The 14,934-nt window shown below is 40.0% G+C and overlaps 1 protein-coding gene across 4 annotated transcripts in view; it reads right to left on the bottom strand.

The window, feature by feature from the left end:
* Nucleotides 1-14,934, bottom strand: part of Pcsk5 (proprotein convertase subtilisin/kexin type 5) — a 448,718-nt gene that overhangs the window by 171,836 nt on the left and 261,948 nt on the right. For all 4 annotated transcript variants that reach the window (XM_015492940.2, XM_048806923.1, XM_015492941.2 and 1 more), the window contains 3 exons: nucleotides 12,992-13,109; nucleotides 10,722-10,910; nucleotides 227-363 (listed from right to left, as the gene is read on the bottom strand). In XM_015492940.2, coding sequence (XP_015348426.1) covers nucleotides 227-363; nucleotides 10,722-10,910; nucleotides 12,992-13,109 — 444 coding nt within the window. The remainder of the gene's footprint in view (nucleotides 1-226; nucleotides 364-10,721; nucleotides 10,911-12,991; nucleotides 13,110-14,934) is intronic.

Below are 14,934 nucleotides of genomic sequence, written 5' to 3'. Positions count from 1 at the left end.
CCCACCATGAGGCTGTCACTAGAGCTGAGCAGATGCTGGTGCCATGTTCTTGAAACTTCAGGAGGGGGAGCTTAATAAACCTCTTTTTTTTTTTTTTTGGAAAGTATCAGGGATTTTGTTGTAGCATCACTAAACAGACTAAGACAAGTATGGAATGCTCTTTGGCTAAAACATACTCTATCGTTTTCTTGCTGAATAAACTAATTTATAGAACAGGGGTTCTCACCTGGAGTCTTGAAGTTTCTCAGCTGAGAAGGAGTATCATAAACTTCAAGGATCCAGTCACCAGCAGCTCGTTCTCCCCAGCAGTGAATGGTCATGAACTCCCAGTTTTTAAATCCTTCCATGGAATGATCAAATAGCCTGAAAGAGAACCACAACCACTGTTGTATGCTCTATCAGATTCAGTGACAGTACATCGAAGGCCTCATCAATGGTCTTTTTGTATCCATCAGAGTGTTTAGGTAAGCTAAGCATGGAGCTTGACTTTATCTTAGGTCTCACCAACTAGTAGATCCATACATATATCATTGCTCTCCCACGAGCAAACTGACCTGGGACTGGCCATGCAATATCAAACCTCAGGGACAACCATTTGGGAAGCAGGTAAAGCAGGCCAAGGCTCCACCCATAAAACTTCAGTAGAATCACTGAAGATGTTGAGCAACTGGAACTTCTTCACATGCTTGAGGGGAATGTGAAAATGGCACAAAGGATCTGGAAGATAGTTTAAGAGTACTTATAGGGACAAACAATTACCATAAAACTCAATGATCTCTTTTTCAGCTATTCACCAAAGAGAAATGAAGACACATAGGTCCACAAAAAAAATTTCCATGTGGATGTCCATAATTGCCAAATACTAAAAACAACTCAAATGACCATCAACTGGTAAACAAATTACAGAATATGAATACAATGAAATACTACCCAGTAACAAAAGACTAATGAACCACCAATATATACACTAACATGTATGAATGAATTTAAAAGCATTATGTTAAGTGAAAGAAACCACACACAAAAACTATATACCATATGATTCCATTTATACCAATTTCTAGAAACAGCAAAACTATAAGTAAAAAACAGATGAGTAGTTGCCAGGGACTGGGGAGGGGACATGAGAAGATGCATGGGACAAATTTTGAGGGTGATAGAATTGTTTTATAATTTGAAAGTAATGGTATATGGTTATATAGCTATTTAGTTTGTCAAGACTCACAGAATTATTCTCCTAAAAAGGTGAATTGCATTATATAGAAATTATGGCTCAGTATCAAGACTGCCTGCTACTCTTATCCAGTTGAGATAGTCCTGCCTGGAATCCCAGCTAAGAGTCTGCTTTATTGGCCTTTCTAATACATTTTTAAGCTCTTAATTCCCTATATGAAATACCTTTCTGCTTGAAATAGCTAGAATTATTCTGCTTGCTGTGATGGAATCCTGAGGCATACAAAATGTGAAAGAAAATCCTTATTAAGGGTAAAGAGTTGTCAATAATGTGTAAAACCAGGTATAGTGAGAAACAGGCATATCATTTATATAGGTATCTATGCTAATAAATGTGACCACACAAATAACTATCCAAAAGGTGTCAAAGACATCTGTAAAGATGGAACATGCAAGTGGAAAGCAAATGATGGGGCAAAATACAGATGTTTTTACTGCTTTTCTTTTTTCAGATTATGTACATTTACTGTTTTATTGAAAAAAAATGACAAAGTAAGAATAAGTTGAGGATCAAAGAGGCAAACAGAGAAGGAAAATATCTCTAGCTCTGTCTTAGGAGCAGTCACGTCCAGTTATTGCTTTTCAGAGGGAATGAGAGCTAAAGGCCATGGCAACTGGATGTTGGTGGCGATCAACTCTTCTTGCTTTAATTTCATGTTCCCCAAGTAACTTGTTACAATTTGACCTTCTATGTAGATCTTCCCTTTGGAAGGAAATATGCTCTTCTTCTATTTTTTCTTTTAATATTTTTAATTGTAGATGGAGACATTGCCTTTATTTTATTTATTTATTTTTATGTGGTGCCTAGGATTGAACCCAGTGCCTCACATGTGCAAGGCAAGCCCTGCAATCCAAGCTCATATATGCTTTTCTTAAAATAAAAAAAAAACCCTCCAAAACAAAACTGTTTTAACTTCCTTAAAACTTGGTGTATTAGATATCCGATTTTTAAAAAAGCAATTCGATTAATGTATTTGAGGCTCCTTCTAAAATGTTAGTTGAATTCTGTAGCTGAAGGGTGCAGTAGTACAAATTTGGATGTGCTAGTGGGTGAATAGCTGACACCCTATTCCCTAGAGAAAGACAATAAACAAGAAAACCACCTGCTATGTGTTCCTGAGCCCTTCAAAGAAAGAAAATTAAAATTATTACATAGCTTTCTCAATTGTCTTTGTCAAAAATTCTGGAAAGACTGAATTAAACAAAATTACACAGATCCCTTTAGTGGAAAATAATTCAGATCTTTGGAATATGCAAATGTGCTTTGTTAATCTTCTTAATGGAGTTAATGGCAGGCAGTGATTTTCAAATCTAAGAGTAGGCTAATGAAGCCTCGTCTTTTTTTTTTTCTTTAGAATATTCGTATGCTATCTATATAGGTTACCTCTTTGAACACAATTGTACAACACATCATTGAGGCCCACAGTGGATCTGGTGGTGTTCCTCTATAATGACAGGGATGTAAATGGTGTCTTCTTCTTGTAACTGTTTTACTACTATAATTGGTTCTCCATAGAGTCAGAATGGTACATTTTAGGGAGAATCCATGATCCAGTGCACAACCACAAGAAGACTGTTTTCTTAAGTTTATGGCTTAAGTTTATGGCTTACTTGGCCAAGAAAAAATTGCTGGGCCATTATGTAATGGACTATATCCATAGACTCCTTCACTGAAAACCCTAGGATGTGTGTATGCTGGGCAAAAGGTAACTCACAGACAGAGGAAGAGGAACTTTCTCCAGGTTGCCTTTCCTGCCAGGTATGTTACTGGGGGAAATGTGCTGACATGGAAATGGGTAGAGGCAAAAAACCAGTTTGAAGCCACTTCCTTCCTTACCTTCTGCAGCTCTAACTCACCCTCTAATTCCTTGAGGCCATGGTGCCATTCGAGGGCAGTGAAGCAATAACTTGTCACATAATACCTCTCCTAGAGTGCTGAACTTAAAAGCAGTTCCCAAACAGTTTAGACAGAACATTTGGCTCATTGCCTCACATCCAAAAACTACAAAGGAGACTCGAGGCTGCCATCACATGAGGGGCAGCCTTGTTTCCACAGCCTCAGCCAACTTCTAATTACTCACGGGTCAATTATTTCACTGCTGGATTAACAGCCCCATGTTTCCTCCCTTCCACCCTTTCTTGTCCACCTTTGAAAACCACTCTCTTGCTACCATTCACTTTCTAATCACATTTGGGACAAAAACTTAAATATAAACAGGGTGCCAAAGAGAAATATTTGCAAATCACAATTCAAATCAGTGTTTCAAAGCTCAAATAGAAATGGGCTTTGTCTACATTTGCCTATGTCTGTGGCTAAGCAGTTTCCCAGCCCCTGGTTGCTTCACTTTACAGACTTGGAATGTTCATTGATTTTGTGTGAATATAAAAGTTGAAGAGAGAAATGAAAATGTAAGCCGAATGTGACCATTACTTTTTGCCAAAAGAGTTGCTGTTGAAAGAAACAGATACGGATTGTTGTGGTGTCAACCTAAGGGACAGTTATATTTCCAGTCTCAGCCTGTCTTTATAGGCACAGATGATTCAAATGGGGATGTATGCTTTCGTATTTTCATTCTGATTTAATATGTGGATTATTCCATATTTGGAGCATTGTACCATTTAAAAAAATTGCATCCTTTGTGTATAATAAAAGGCAATGTAGATTGTAGATTAGCTTGGTGTTGCAAAGAACATATTTGCCCAAAACAATCAAGTGTAAAACTATGGACATCTGTGAAGGAGGTAGTTGTGGGGTCACCCTTTATCAAGTTGATTGCCCAGTTTAAACATCTATACTGTGCCAACAGAGGGGAATCCTGATACATGCCAACATTATTAGTGTTGGTAAAGTATTATTAAAACAGAGGCAGTGTACTGAAAGTCAGAGTGGATAAACTCCATGTGTGGATTCTCTTCTGCTGTAGTGAAATCCAGTTTTGTCAAAGCTGACATAATTATGTGGATAAAACGATATATGTGGCACAGATTACACACCCGGTTATTAAAATGGTGCCCACAGCTCTATCCCTGAGAGCAATTTTCAAATAAGTTGCTTTAAATGAAGCCTGGGAGAAAAGACTTCCATTACTTCCATTAAGTGTAGTACATCCTTTTGAGGAATTAACTCACAAAATAACTCATGCAATTACTGTAAGCTTTTTCCCCTTTCACTTACAGAGTTTAGCCAATGTATCAAGACTACAAAATTCCTTTATGATGATACGGCAGCTAAATAACAAGGCATTTAAAAATATCAATAGCCATGGGTTACCATATAATTATTTCTAAAATTGTAGGTGGATCTTTATTTTAGAATTACCCACAGCTACGTGAAGAGTATTTCTCACTATGAAATTAGACCAATATCCTCAGAAGATTTTCTTTTTCTATTTTATTTATTTTTTAATTTTTAATTTTTAAATGCCTCATTATAATTGAAAAGGTACAGCAGACTGAATGCCTGAAACATTCATTGGGTTCAACTGTAATTGAGTGTTCGGTTTTCTTTAGATGTTTGGTCTCTGTAATGTTTAGATCATTTGCTTCTGATAGAAGGTATTTAAAATGCACTATTTGTCTTTTCTCTTTCCTAATCTAAATTGCTTATTTAAGAAAGGTTGAAAGAAAGGTACTGGGTGTTCTAGAAGTTTGGAAAATCTGAAATGATGACTTTATTTATGTTGTCATTCACTAATCCCACATGCATTCCTTCTTGTGGGTATATGATATAAATATTGATCTTCTTGAAGCTTTATTCCATTTTGTAGTGGATGACTTTTATCTAAGAATCTGTTTTATATTATAGACTCCTTCGTAAATTATTTACACAACATCCAGCAGCATATTACTCACAAGTCTTGTTATGACACAAAAATATCAAGAATATGCGTGTGAAAAAGCTGAGTGAGCTTATATGGGGCCAAGGTGTGATCTATGGACAGGAAGCTTTACTCTCTCCTGGAAGCACGTTAGAAACGCAAATCCTGGGAGCTGACCCTAGACCTACAGGATTGGAATCTCAGGGATAGTGACCTGGCCATCTGTGTTTGATAGACCCTTTCACCAGGTGCTTTCAGAGGCACTGTGTAAACACTCCTTACTAAGTGCTTACCTTGCTAGGTACTGAGCTAAGTACTTGCTGTATGTTATCCTGTTTAATGCTTGTACCAACCTCGTGAGGCAGACACTGTTAAACCTATTTTATAAATGAGGAAATGCACTTCTCCAAATTTAAACAGAAATCGTTGAAGTCAAGAGAGTTGAACCTCTGTCTAATTCCAAAGACTGTACCTTTTTTTGAATGAAGGAAACAGGTTCTCCTCATGGAGCCTCATTGGAATGTCAAATTTTTAATGCAAAAGTGTAGTTTTTACTGTAAGTCCTCAGGCACTTACATTCAAGTCAACTATCTGTTCTTGGACATTTGGCTAGGGCAGTGACAACAGTGGTTAAAGTATGAATGCTACATTTTAGATGCAGTTAATTATACAGACTAGAAAGCAAACTTCTCTCTACTCGAGACTATACTGAGATTACAAATCTGGAAGGGAGGCAAAGTTTCAGCTTTTAGTTGGTGCTCAAAATTTGGAACAGAGTACCATGGAGCTAAGCTGAATCTAAAACGGAATGAGTTGAGAGTGGGAGAGATTGAGGCAGAAAAAAAACGCAGCTTTTCATAAGTCTAACAAATAGAAGAATTTGATGGGACAAACTTCTGTTTGAAAAATTTTTACAAAAGCAGAATTTGAATGCTGTAGTTTAAAAGCTTCCATTGAAATCTGCTCTTATCTTTCTTTATTTTCTTTTTTTGATTCTGGAGATTGAACCAACGGATGTTTTTCCACTGAGCTATATCCCTAGCCCCTTTTATTTTGTCTTGCTAAGGGTCTTGCTAAGTTGCTTAGGGCCTTGCTAAATTGCTGAGGCTGGCCTCAAACTTGTGATCCTCTTGCCTCAGCCTCCCAATTCATTGGGATTACATGTGTATACATACCACTGTGCCTGGCTCTAAAGATGTCTTCAAAGGACCAAAACTCCTCTTGCTTCTCCCTGCATGCCTGATCTCGGTGGTCTCCAACAAAATAAACCACTTGCTCTGAATATTCTGTTTGGCTTTTTGTTAAACAGGGTATACAGGCCAAGAGGGGGACTGAAAGGGTGGGAAGGCAAGGGGAGAACAAAGGCGAGAGAAGGAACTATCCATTTGTCCACACTAGCACTGCTCTATTGACTCATGGCTCCAACCCACTAAATTATCCAAGTGGTTTGCCAGGGAAGGTTGCCTGCTGGGCTAATGGGGCAAGAAGCTCAAGTTGGACTAGATTTCTAAATGCTGCTGAGTGCCTTCCAGTGCTTAGCACCTGCAGACGCTTGGGTAAACATTCTCCCTCCAACAGCTGTTCTCCACGGGAGTTCGGGCAAGTGCCCATCAGCTAAGACAGGGAGCCACTGAGGGGCTCCAGACGGCCCACACAGACGTGTCAAAGTGTTCAGCACTTTGCAGAAAACAGACCGTCAAGGAATCGCTGCGGTGAGGGGATAAACAATTCTGAAAAAAATTCCTCAGTGAAATGTCTAGGAAAATGACCAAGGAGCTGTGCAAAGGCAGCCCTGAAAAGTGATCAGGTTTTCAGGTCCCCAAAGTAGGCCGCATATTTTGTCAACACCTGACGAGGGGTCTCAGATAAGAAGACATGGAGAGTCTCGGTCATTTCGGCTCTCCTCCCTGGGTTATACTTAAGGTCTGTCTCTATTCTTTTCATCGCAAAGGGGAGATGACCCTGACTGTGGCCCCAGATTATGGGTCCCAGCTGGCTCCCAGCACCCTTCCTTCTGTAGTTGGCTATGAGTGAACTATAGGGTAGAGGGACTGCTTTGAAAGCCATGGGGAGTTTTCCATGCTGGCTGCCAGGCTACTAAAGCATGCAGTGTAGGGAATTCTAAGTCTGTGAGAAGAGAGTTGCACCTCCTGGAAGGATAAGAGAGAGGTGGGGCGGCTGGTAGAAGTCTAAATCTTCATCGCTAATCATCCTAGCTAGGTGAATTTTTTTTTTTTTTTTTTTAGTTGTAGATGGCACAATACCTTTATCTTATTTATTTATTTTTTTTAATGTGGTGCTGAGGCTCGAACCTAGTGCCTCACACGCGCTAGGCAAGTGCTCTACTGCTGAGCCACAACCCCAGCCCCGGAAAACTTGGTTTTAAATTTTTGTAATTCCTACTTTTAACTTGCTTTATATGATTTTCTTAGAAATGTTGACTTCTGTGAAACAAAGATAGATAAGTGTCCAACAAGGAAACCATTTATTGATGTTAGGATTTGGATAAGAGGTGTCCTTCTCTTCTGTTAATGCAGGAATAATCACAGATGAAATGATTAGGTATGAGCAGTGTAACCTAATCAGTACATCCTTCTTTGAATGGACTGACCGAGTAGTAACTGTAGGCAGGTAGGGCGGGGCTGGAGGAGGTGGGTCACTAGACTCAGCCCTGGTAAAGATTCATTTTCCCTGCAAACTCTCTTCCTCACCACTCTGCTTCTTGGCCCCCAAGTGCAGAGCAGCTTCCCTCCACCATACCCTTCCACCATGGCCTTACCTTAGGCTCAAAGCAATGGAGTCCAGACCACGGACTGAACGTCTGAAACCACAAGCCAAAACAAACTTTTCCTCCTCTAAGTTGTTCTTGTCAGGTATTTCGCTCACAGTGATGCAACAGCTGACTAAAACAATGGCTCTTATGAATAAACTCTGACAAATGAATTCCTTCTAAAACATGACCTAGCCACCTTTTTCCCTGGGGGAGAAGTAGTGCCTTGCAGACCAAACCGAAGGACACAGGAGCAAAGCTTGTCTTTCCTCCTCCCGCCCCTCTGTCTCTTTCTGTGCTCCCTGTTCTCAGCTCCCTGTTCTGGGACTGTGCTTTGATTCAGGGCCAAGGTGAGAAGACGCAAGGACTCCTTGCCACTAGGTCAGACTGAGAGGTTTTGACTAGAAATTTCCTCTAATAAAATGAAATCTTTAGAATATGCCAGAAGGAAAGAATGCCAAAAAACCTCTGTCTTTCTCTAGCTGCCCGGGTAGGAGGGAGACTGCCAATGTGAAGCCCGAGAACTGGGGAGCCTGGCCCTGGAAGGTGGCCACTGGTGGCTATGGGACCGGGTGCAGCTGTTTCACATTTAAAAGGGTCAGCTGCCCAGAGCTATGGTTTTGGGGAGCTGTAGGTAGATGAATTCATAACATCCTTTACAATTCTCAGTGCCTCCAGGGCCTCTAATCTCCAATGTTGCTACCTCTTTTTGATGGCTATGTATTTTCAGGGCTAAGTTAAAGGATATACAAAAAGCAGTATGTTAAGATGTTTCCAACTGGGGTGCTCTGGGTGCAAACCTTATTCCCAGTGGTCTTAATGGGGGAGACTGAGGTAGACTTGTGAGCACAAGTCACTAATGTCTGAGACGCCTTTCTCTTATCTCTGATGTGAGTCCTGCAGTACTATTGCATTCAGCATTTTGCAAAGCGCAAAGCAGATGTCAGTTGCAGAAGAATGTATGTGAGCCTGAAGCCAGTGACCTTGCAATCCACCACATGCCTGTGATGGAATCCATAGCTGCTCTGCTTGCAAGTTTCCCCACTGATGTCATTTTTTGGGGGAAGCCAACAATGAAAGGCAAAATATGCAGGAAGAGCCCCGAGAGGCAAAAGAGACTGAGTTTCCCAAGCAAACAGCAACGGTGAAGGGACTGTTTTCTACAAGGAAGGGGGCTCAAGGCATAAGAGCTACATATGTGAAGCAAATCTTTGCACTTTGTAGTGTTTCACTAGATTACTCAAAGTTAAATGCAGAGGAATAGTCATAAAGCAAAGGGAAAAAACCCAAAAAAACAAAAAATAAAGGCCTTCCCTGGCTTTGGTAACAACAGCTGGTAAGACCTCCATTAATCACGGAATTGCTTGCTGGAAAGAAGCATCAGGCAGGTAGTGGCAATTACCTGGCAGGCAGCAGCTGAGACCTCTGTCTACACTCGGAGGAGGGCATGGAGGAAATGCCCCAGGAGCTGATGCCAAGGAAACCTGACGTTCCTTGCACCTGCGTACTTATCCTGGCAAAGCTGCACTTCATATGAAACGTATTAAGACCAGGTTTCACCATGTCCTAATGGAAGATGTTAATTTTGAAAGAAGAAAACAGCAAGTTCAAGCACAGAAATAAAACCTCACTTGAGGATTTCAGAGTCTGTATGCCTAGTCTCTCACCTAGAAATGCTATTGTTCTTTTTTTCACTTCTTGCAGTCAATGAAATTTGGGGATTTTAAAATGCAAATCCCCATTCGGTTCTACAAACTTGTATTGACCCTGGCCTCTCGGCTCCGCTGGCTCATTGTTAGTGTCCTCAGGAAGATCACCATTGCCATGACACTTGGAGTGTGGGTTGGTGGTTGAACTTACATAAAAGGTCCACTTTCATTATTTGGACTGTATATGCTACTGAGAAAAAGGGGTTTTCTCCCATTAAATGTTCCTCTGGGAAAAAACAAACAAAAAAATCAAATTAAAGAAGCTTCTAGGCATTTTGGAAACGAGATTAAGGCCTGAAAGACACACTGACATCTCCCCTGTCTAGTTCCAACGGTGACAACACCCTTCCAGGCTTCCAACCACTCCAAAAGTCAACAGAGAGAGAAAATAAAAAGCTGTACTAGAACATTCTAGTCTTATTCCTTCTGCAGGACCAGCCTACATAAAATATAGTTACCTACCTGTGTGGTAAAATGTTCAGGAGGGAACAGCGAAAAGGAAAGAGGATAAAAAGACAGCTGTGTACCCTCTAAGGCAAAAAAGACTGAAGGGTCAACCATAAAAACAGGCCTCAGGTCAAATGTGACCTACTGTCTGTTTGTAAATAAAGTTTTATTGGAACAGTCATCAACCATTTGTTTCTATGGTCTATGGTAGTTTTGTACTCTAATGGCAGAATTGAGTCACTGGGATATAGACATGACCTACAAATCTCAAAATATTTACTATCTGGCCCTTTGCAGAAAAACGTTTCAACATCTGCTTTAGAAAATAGAATTTCCAAAAAAAAAAAAAAAAAGAAAATAGAATTTCCTTTAACTTAAGAAAGTTAGTGCTTGGGCAAGCAAATTCAGTTAATCTGTAACAAATGTCAGTAGACAATGGAAGGCATCTTGGAGCTCTGCAATTCTTTTATAGGGCAAAAAGCAAGTGGTCTTCGATTTTTCTGCAGTGTTTTTTTTTGTTGTTGTTGTTGTTTTAATTATCCAACTACTAAATGCCATACTTTCCCTTGCTTATAAATGTTAGGCAGTTTACCACTCTGATTTACGAGCATGAGATCATGACAGCTAGGGGCTCCTCAGTTGGCTCTCGGGGTAGGAGTAAGTAGCAGTGGTCCTTTTCTGTTGTTAAGGACAGCTCAGCATTGCTGTGACCCCCACAATAGTAGGCAGAGGCTATCACTGTACCTGTTGGCAAGAAGCTGGGATCTGGTTCCTGAAGGCGAGGTCAGGTAGATGGCCAGGTCGCCCCTCCGGGGGTGAGTGATAGTGATGCGCACAACTACGTGCTCCAGGTAGTTGACGTGGTGGTTGGGGTTGTCAGAGCAGCCCGAGGCTTTGTAGATGGAGCGCACTGCACTGTTGGGGCGAATTGTCCTGCGAGAGAGAGAGAGAAAGAGGAAGAGAGAGAAAAGAGTGTTTGAGCAAACTATGCAGCAGCACTCAGCAGAGTGACCCTGGAAGGTTGGAATGAGTGTTAAATATGGTAAGGCAAGCAGCTGCCCACTGGTTATTAAAGGATCATAGTGCTAACACCCAAATGGGTGGCCACATATAGGGTTAGTGACTGTCTTCATACAGGAAGTGGGCATCCAACATAAGTGTGCATTGGAATCCCCTTGCTAAAACACAGATGGCTGGGCTGCAGTCCCAGAGAGGCTGATTGAGTAGGTCTGGGTGGGTCCCAAGAAGTTTCATCTCTAACTTAGAGTTCCTGGGAGACAGTGATGCTGCTGATCTATGGAATGCACTTTGAGAATAACTGCATTGCAGTAGAGAGGAGGCCGGGGAATGAGCAACGCCTTGCTTCATATTCCTGGTCTACAGACTCCTTGGCTATAACCCTGGGCGTGCTCTTTCCTCTCACAGGGTCCTCCCTTCCTCTCTAGTGTCCTCCTGTGCCACTGTTCCCTGAACACTGGGGTCCAGCTATACAGGCATCCGTTTAACTTCTGGGATAATACAAATTTCTCATCTTGAGGAATTTGCACACACTCCTTTGCCTGAAGTACTATTTATCACACGTCCAGTGGTTGCTCTTCTTCCTCCTTCAATGTCAAAGCTTAAGTTTCACCTCTCTGAGACCTTCATTGAACCACAGGCGAGATTTGTTCCCTATCTTTAATTTCCTATCTTTTATAATTTTCAGAATTAGCTTGTAATTTGTAATCATACTACTTATTACAGCATTCTAGCATTTTTGTTTGACTCCCTCTCTAGACTCTAAGCCTCATAACGGCAGGGAACATTTCTTATTCTCCTTTTCCTCCCTAGTATTTTAGCTCATTTTCCTCCCTAGTATTTAAGTGCAAGAGAAGTAGTTGCTTAGTTGATGAATATGTTTGTGAATGAATGAACAAATATTTTATTTTATCCCATTGTCTCATTTGTCAAATAGAAATTAGAAAGTTATTTTTTTTTCTTTTTTTCAAAATATCTTTATTTTATTCATTTATTTTTATGTGGCACTGAGGATTGAATACAGTGCTTCACACGTACCAGGCAAGTACTCTATCACCAAGCTACAACTCCAGCCCCCTTCTTTTCTTTTTTTCTTTTTTCGTTTGGAGACAGGGTCTCACAAAGCTGCCCAGGCTGGCCTCTATCTAGTGATCTTCCTGCCTCTGCCTCCTGAGTAGCTGGGATTATAGGTGTGCACCACCAGGCCTGATTTGTTAGGAAGTTTTAAGTAGAAAACATGCACAAAGTTTCTAGCTCTTCGCTTGGTACATAAGTGTTGAATACTGATTATTTTTTAACTCCTTTGTTTTTTCTTCCTCTCATTCTTTGCCCAAGAGAGTCCTTTTTTTTTCTGCTTCCTAAAAAAATTTCCTCAAGTTTTATAGTGACTCGAGTTTCATTATAAACCAAGTTTAGAAAAAATTTTTTTTTTCCAGAAAGAAAAGTCTCTGAGAAGATAGCCAAGAACAAATTCTAAGCAGGCCACTGAGAGGAAACGCTCTTCCTTGGATTTACCCATGGGAGCCACTCCACACAATTGTTTGGTAAATGCTGTCCACATAGCTCTGAGTTTGCAGCTAACATTGGGGAATAGGCCCTACAGTTCCTAGTAAGTTGCAATCTCATTTGCTTTGCACCACTCTCTGGATAACTGTATGCATGTGCTTTAGTTTCCAGAACATTCAATAATTTTATTTTTTAAGTATCCCAACTTCTTGCACCATCAAATAGAGATACTGACAGGGTAGAAAGCTTTGGAAAGCCTACCAGGAAGGGGCTCTCCAAATCCCCTTTGAAAGGATGCTTTCCTTTTAAGGATCCTGGATTATGCTAATGAACATTGAACGGCTTAGAATCCAAGCCATTCTATCACAGTTTTATAATTTCATCAGAAACAAACTACAGAAGCTTTTAGCTCCCACATGTGACGGGAGGACATGCGCTAGCCTCTGTCCTTTGGGGGCATTGTCATGTGGTCAGCGGGCGGCACACATTACTTGATTTGCCGGTCTGTGCTCTCCACACACATGTGTTGCTGGGGAACAGTGGTCCACTTCTCTGCCTCCATCACCATGGCTTCCGCATCCATCAGTCCGAATCCATAGAGATGACTCACTGCAAAAGGCAAGAGGCTGGTCAGCTTTGCTGTGGTTAGCAGCAACCTATACTACACAGGCTGAGTTAACATGTCACTCAGCTGAGACCTCAGACACACAACAGTGGGCTCCTAGCTAACGTCCTAGCAAAGATTTGAAAAACAAAACAAATAAATAAGATGAAAGTGTATTATTCATCAACTATTAATAATATGACTATCCTTTATAAATTATTACTACATGCTGGGTACTTGTCCATATTCTTACGTTTGAGCCTCCCTACAATCTTAAGATGTTAGTGAGATTATTGTCATCATTCATGGAGGAGAAAACTTGAGGAATGGAGAGAAACCTGGCCAAGACTGACTAGCCTGTCCGTGGTCAAGCTGAATTCTAACCCACCTTGTTTCCTTCAGAGACCTGTTGTTAATCATTTGTATTTAAAAATGATGACATCATTGATTTTGTGAGGTAAAATAATTAATAGGTGTAAAGAAACCGATAGACAATTTCTCAGCAAGTAGAACTCAACATGCAAGAAATATCATTTTTTTCTGACATATCTAGTAATTTGTTTAAGTACCCCAGAAGACATAAATTATTATCTTTCTCCTAGCATATAAAAATTTATTAAACTATATGCATAGATACTTGGAGGCCTCTAGACCTTTGTGCTAGTTTCTTGTCTTTGAATTTGTTCTCAATTAGAATCCCTATTGATCTAAAACTGAATTTGATGTAACTGGCTCAGAAATATAAATTAAGTAGAGGAATATTTAAATGATACAGTAAACTACACATGTATTTCTTTCTGAAAATACCTTAAAATCACAGCTGAATATTTAACATTTTCACTTTGTATTGAACTCTTCTATCTTTATATTCAACATGAAGACATATTTCTATCAGAGTTTGCTTAAAAGTTTTCATTATGACATTAATTGCTTTATGCAAAAAATTTTTATAGCTTCCCGTGCTTATAGATTTAAGTACATCAGCTTGAAATTCATGATGTCCTCTGACATAGTCCCATTCTCCTTTCAAAATAGTCTCCTCATCAAACCCTTTGTATTTATAAAGCTACTCTTACAGGTTCTAGTCAAAGTTGGATCTTTCTGCCGTACTGCTTTTGCTCAAGATGAGCCTTTGGCTTGAAATTCCTTCATTCCTACTTTCTGCAGAGTCAAAGTTCCTAAAGCTCTTGCTGATATGTCTTGTTCTTCCTGAAGAATTTTCTGAACAATAAGAAGTCAAAGCTTTTATTGAAATTCAACCATATGTGAATATTAACTTTTCTCCTTTGTATTCTATAAGTAATTAATTCATCAATCTATCTGTCTTTCTGTTATCCATCTGCCTGCCCATCCATCCATCCATCCATCCATCCATCCATCCTCCCTCCAGTGCCTTCTGTGTACCACTCACTGTATTAGGCACTGCACTTTCTAATCTGTGCCACGGATGGACTTGTTAATTAACTGTCAGTACGTGTCCTTTTATTCTTACTACATTTTAAACTGCGTGATGGTAGGAACTGGCTCTTACATTTTCTTATAGGTTTCCTGGGAACTTTTGCAGAATTTAATGCACATGGGAGCACATATAAATTAGAGCACATAAAAAAAGAAAACTGTGCCAGGATTCAGAAATAGCTCTATTTATGTTATTTGATAATCACACAATTCTTAGCAAACAAAACACCTAATCCACAGTTTCCTTACTTTGCGATATTTTAGTCTGTCCTGTCACCATCACTAAGTTCATAAAGTACTGTTATATGTCCCATGTGAGAAAATCTTCTAAAAACTATGTAAATGCAAGGGCTCAATATTTTTGCCATCAGG

The sequence above is a fragment of the Marmota marmota genome, unplaced genomic scaffold, assembly GCF_001458135.2.
Source record: "Marmota marmota marmota unplaced genomic scaffold, marMar, whole genome shotgun sequence".
NCBI classification, from domain to species: domain Eukaryota; kingdom Metazoa; phylum Chordata; class Mammalia; order Rodentia; family Sciuridae; genus Marmota; species Marmota marmota.
This window is presented reverse-complemented; position numbering and strand designations above follow the sequence as displayed.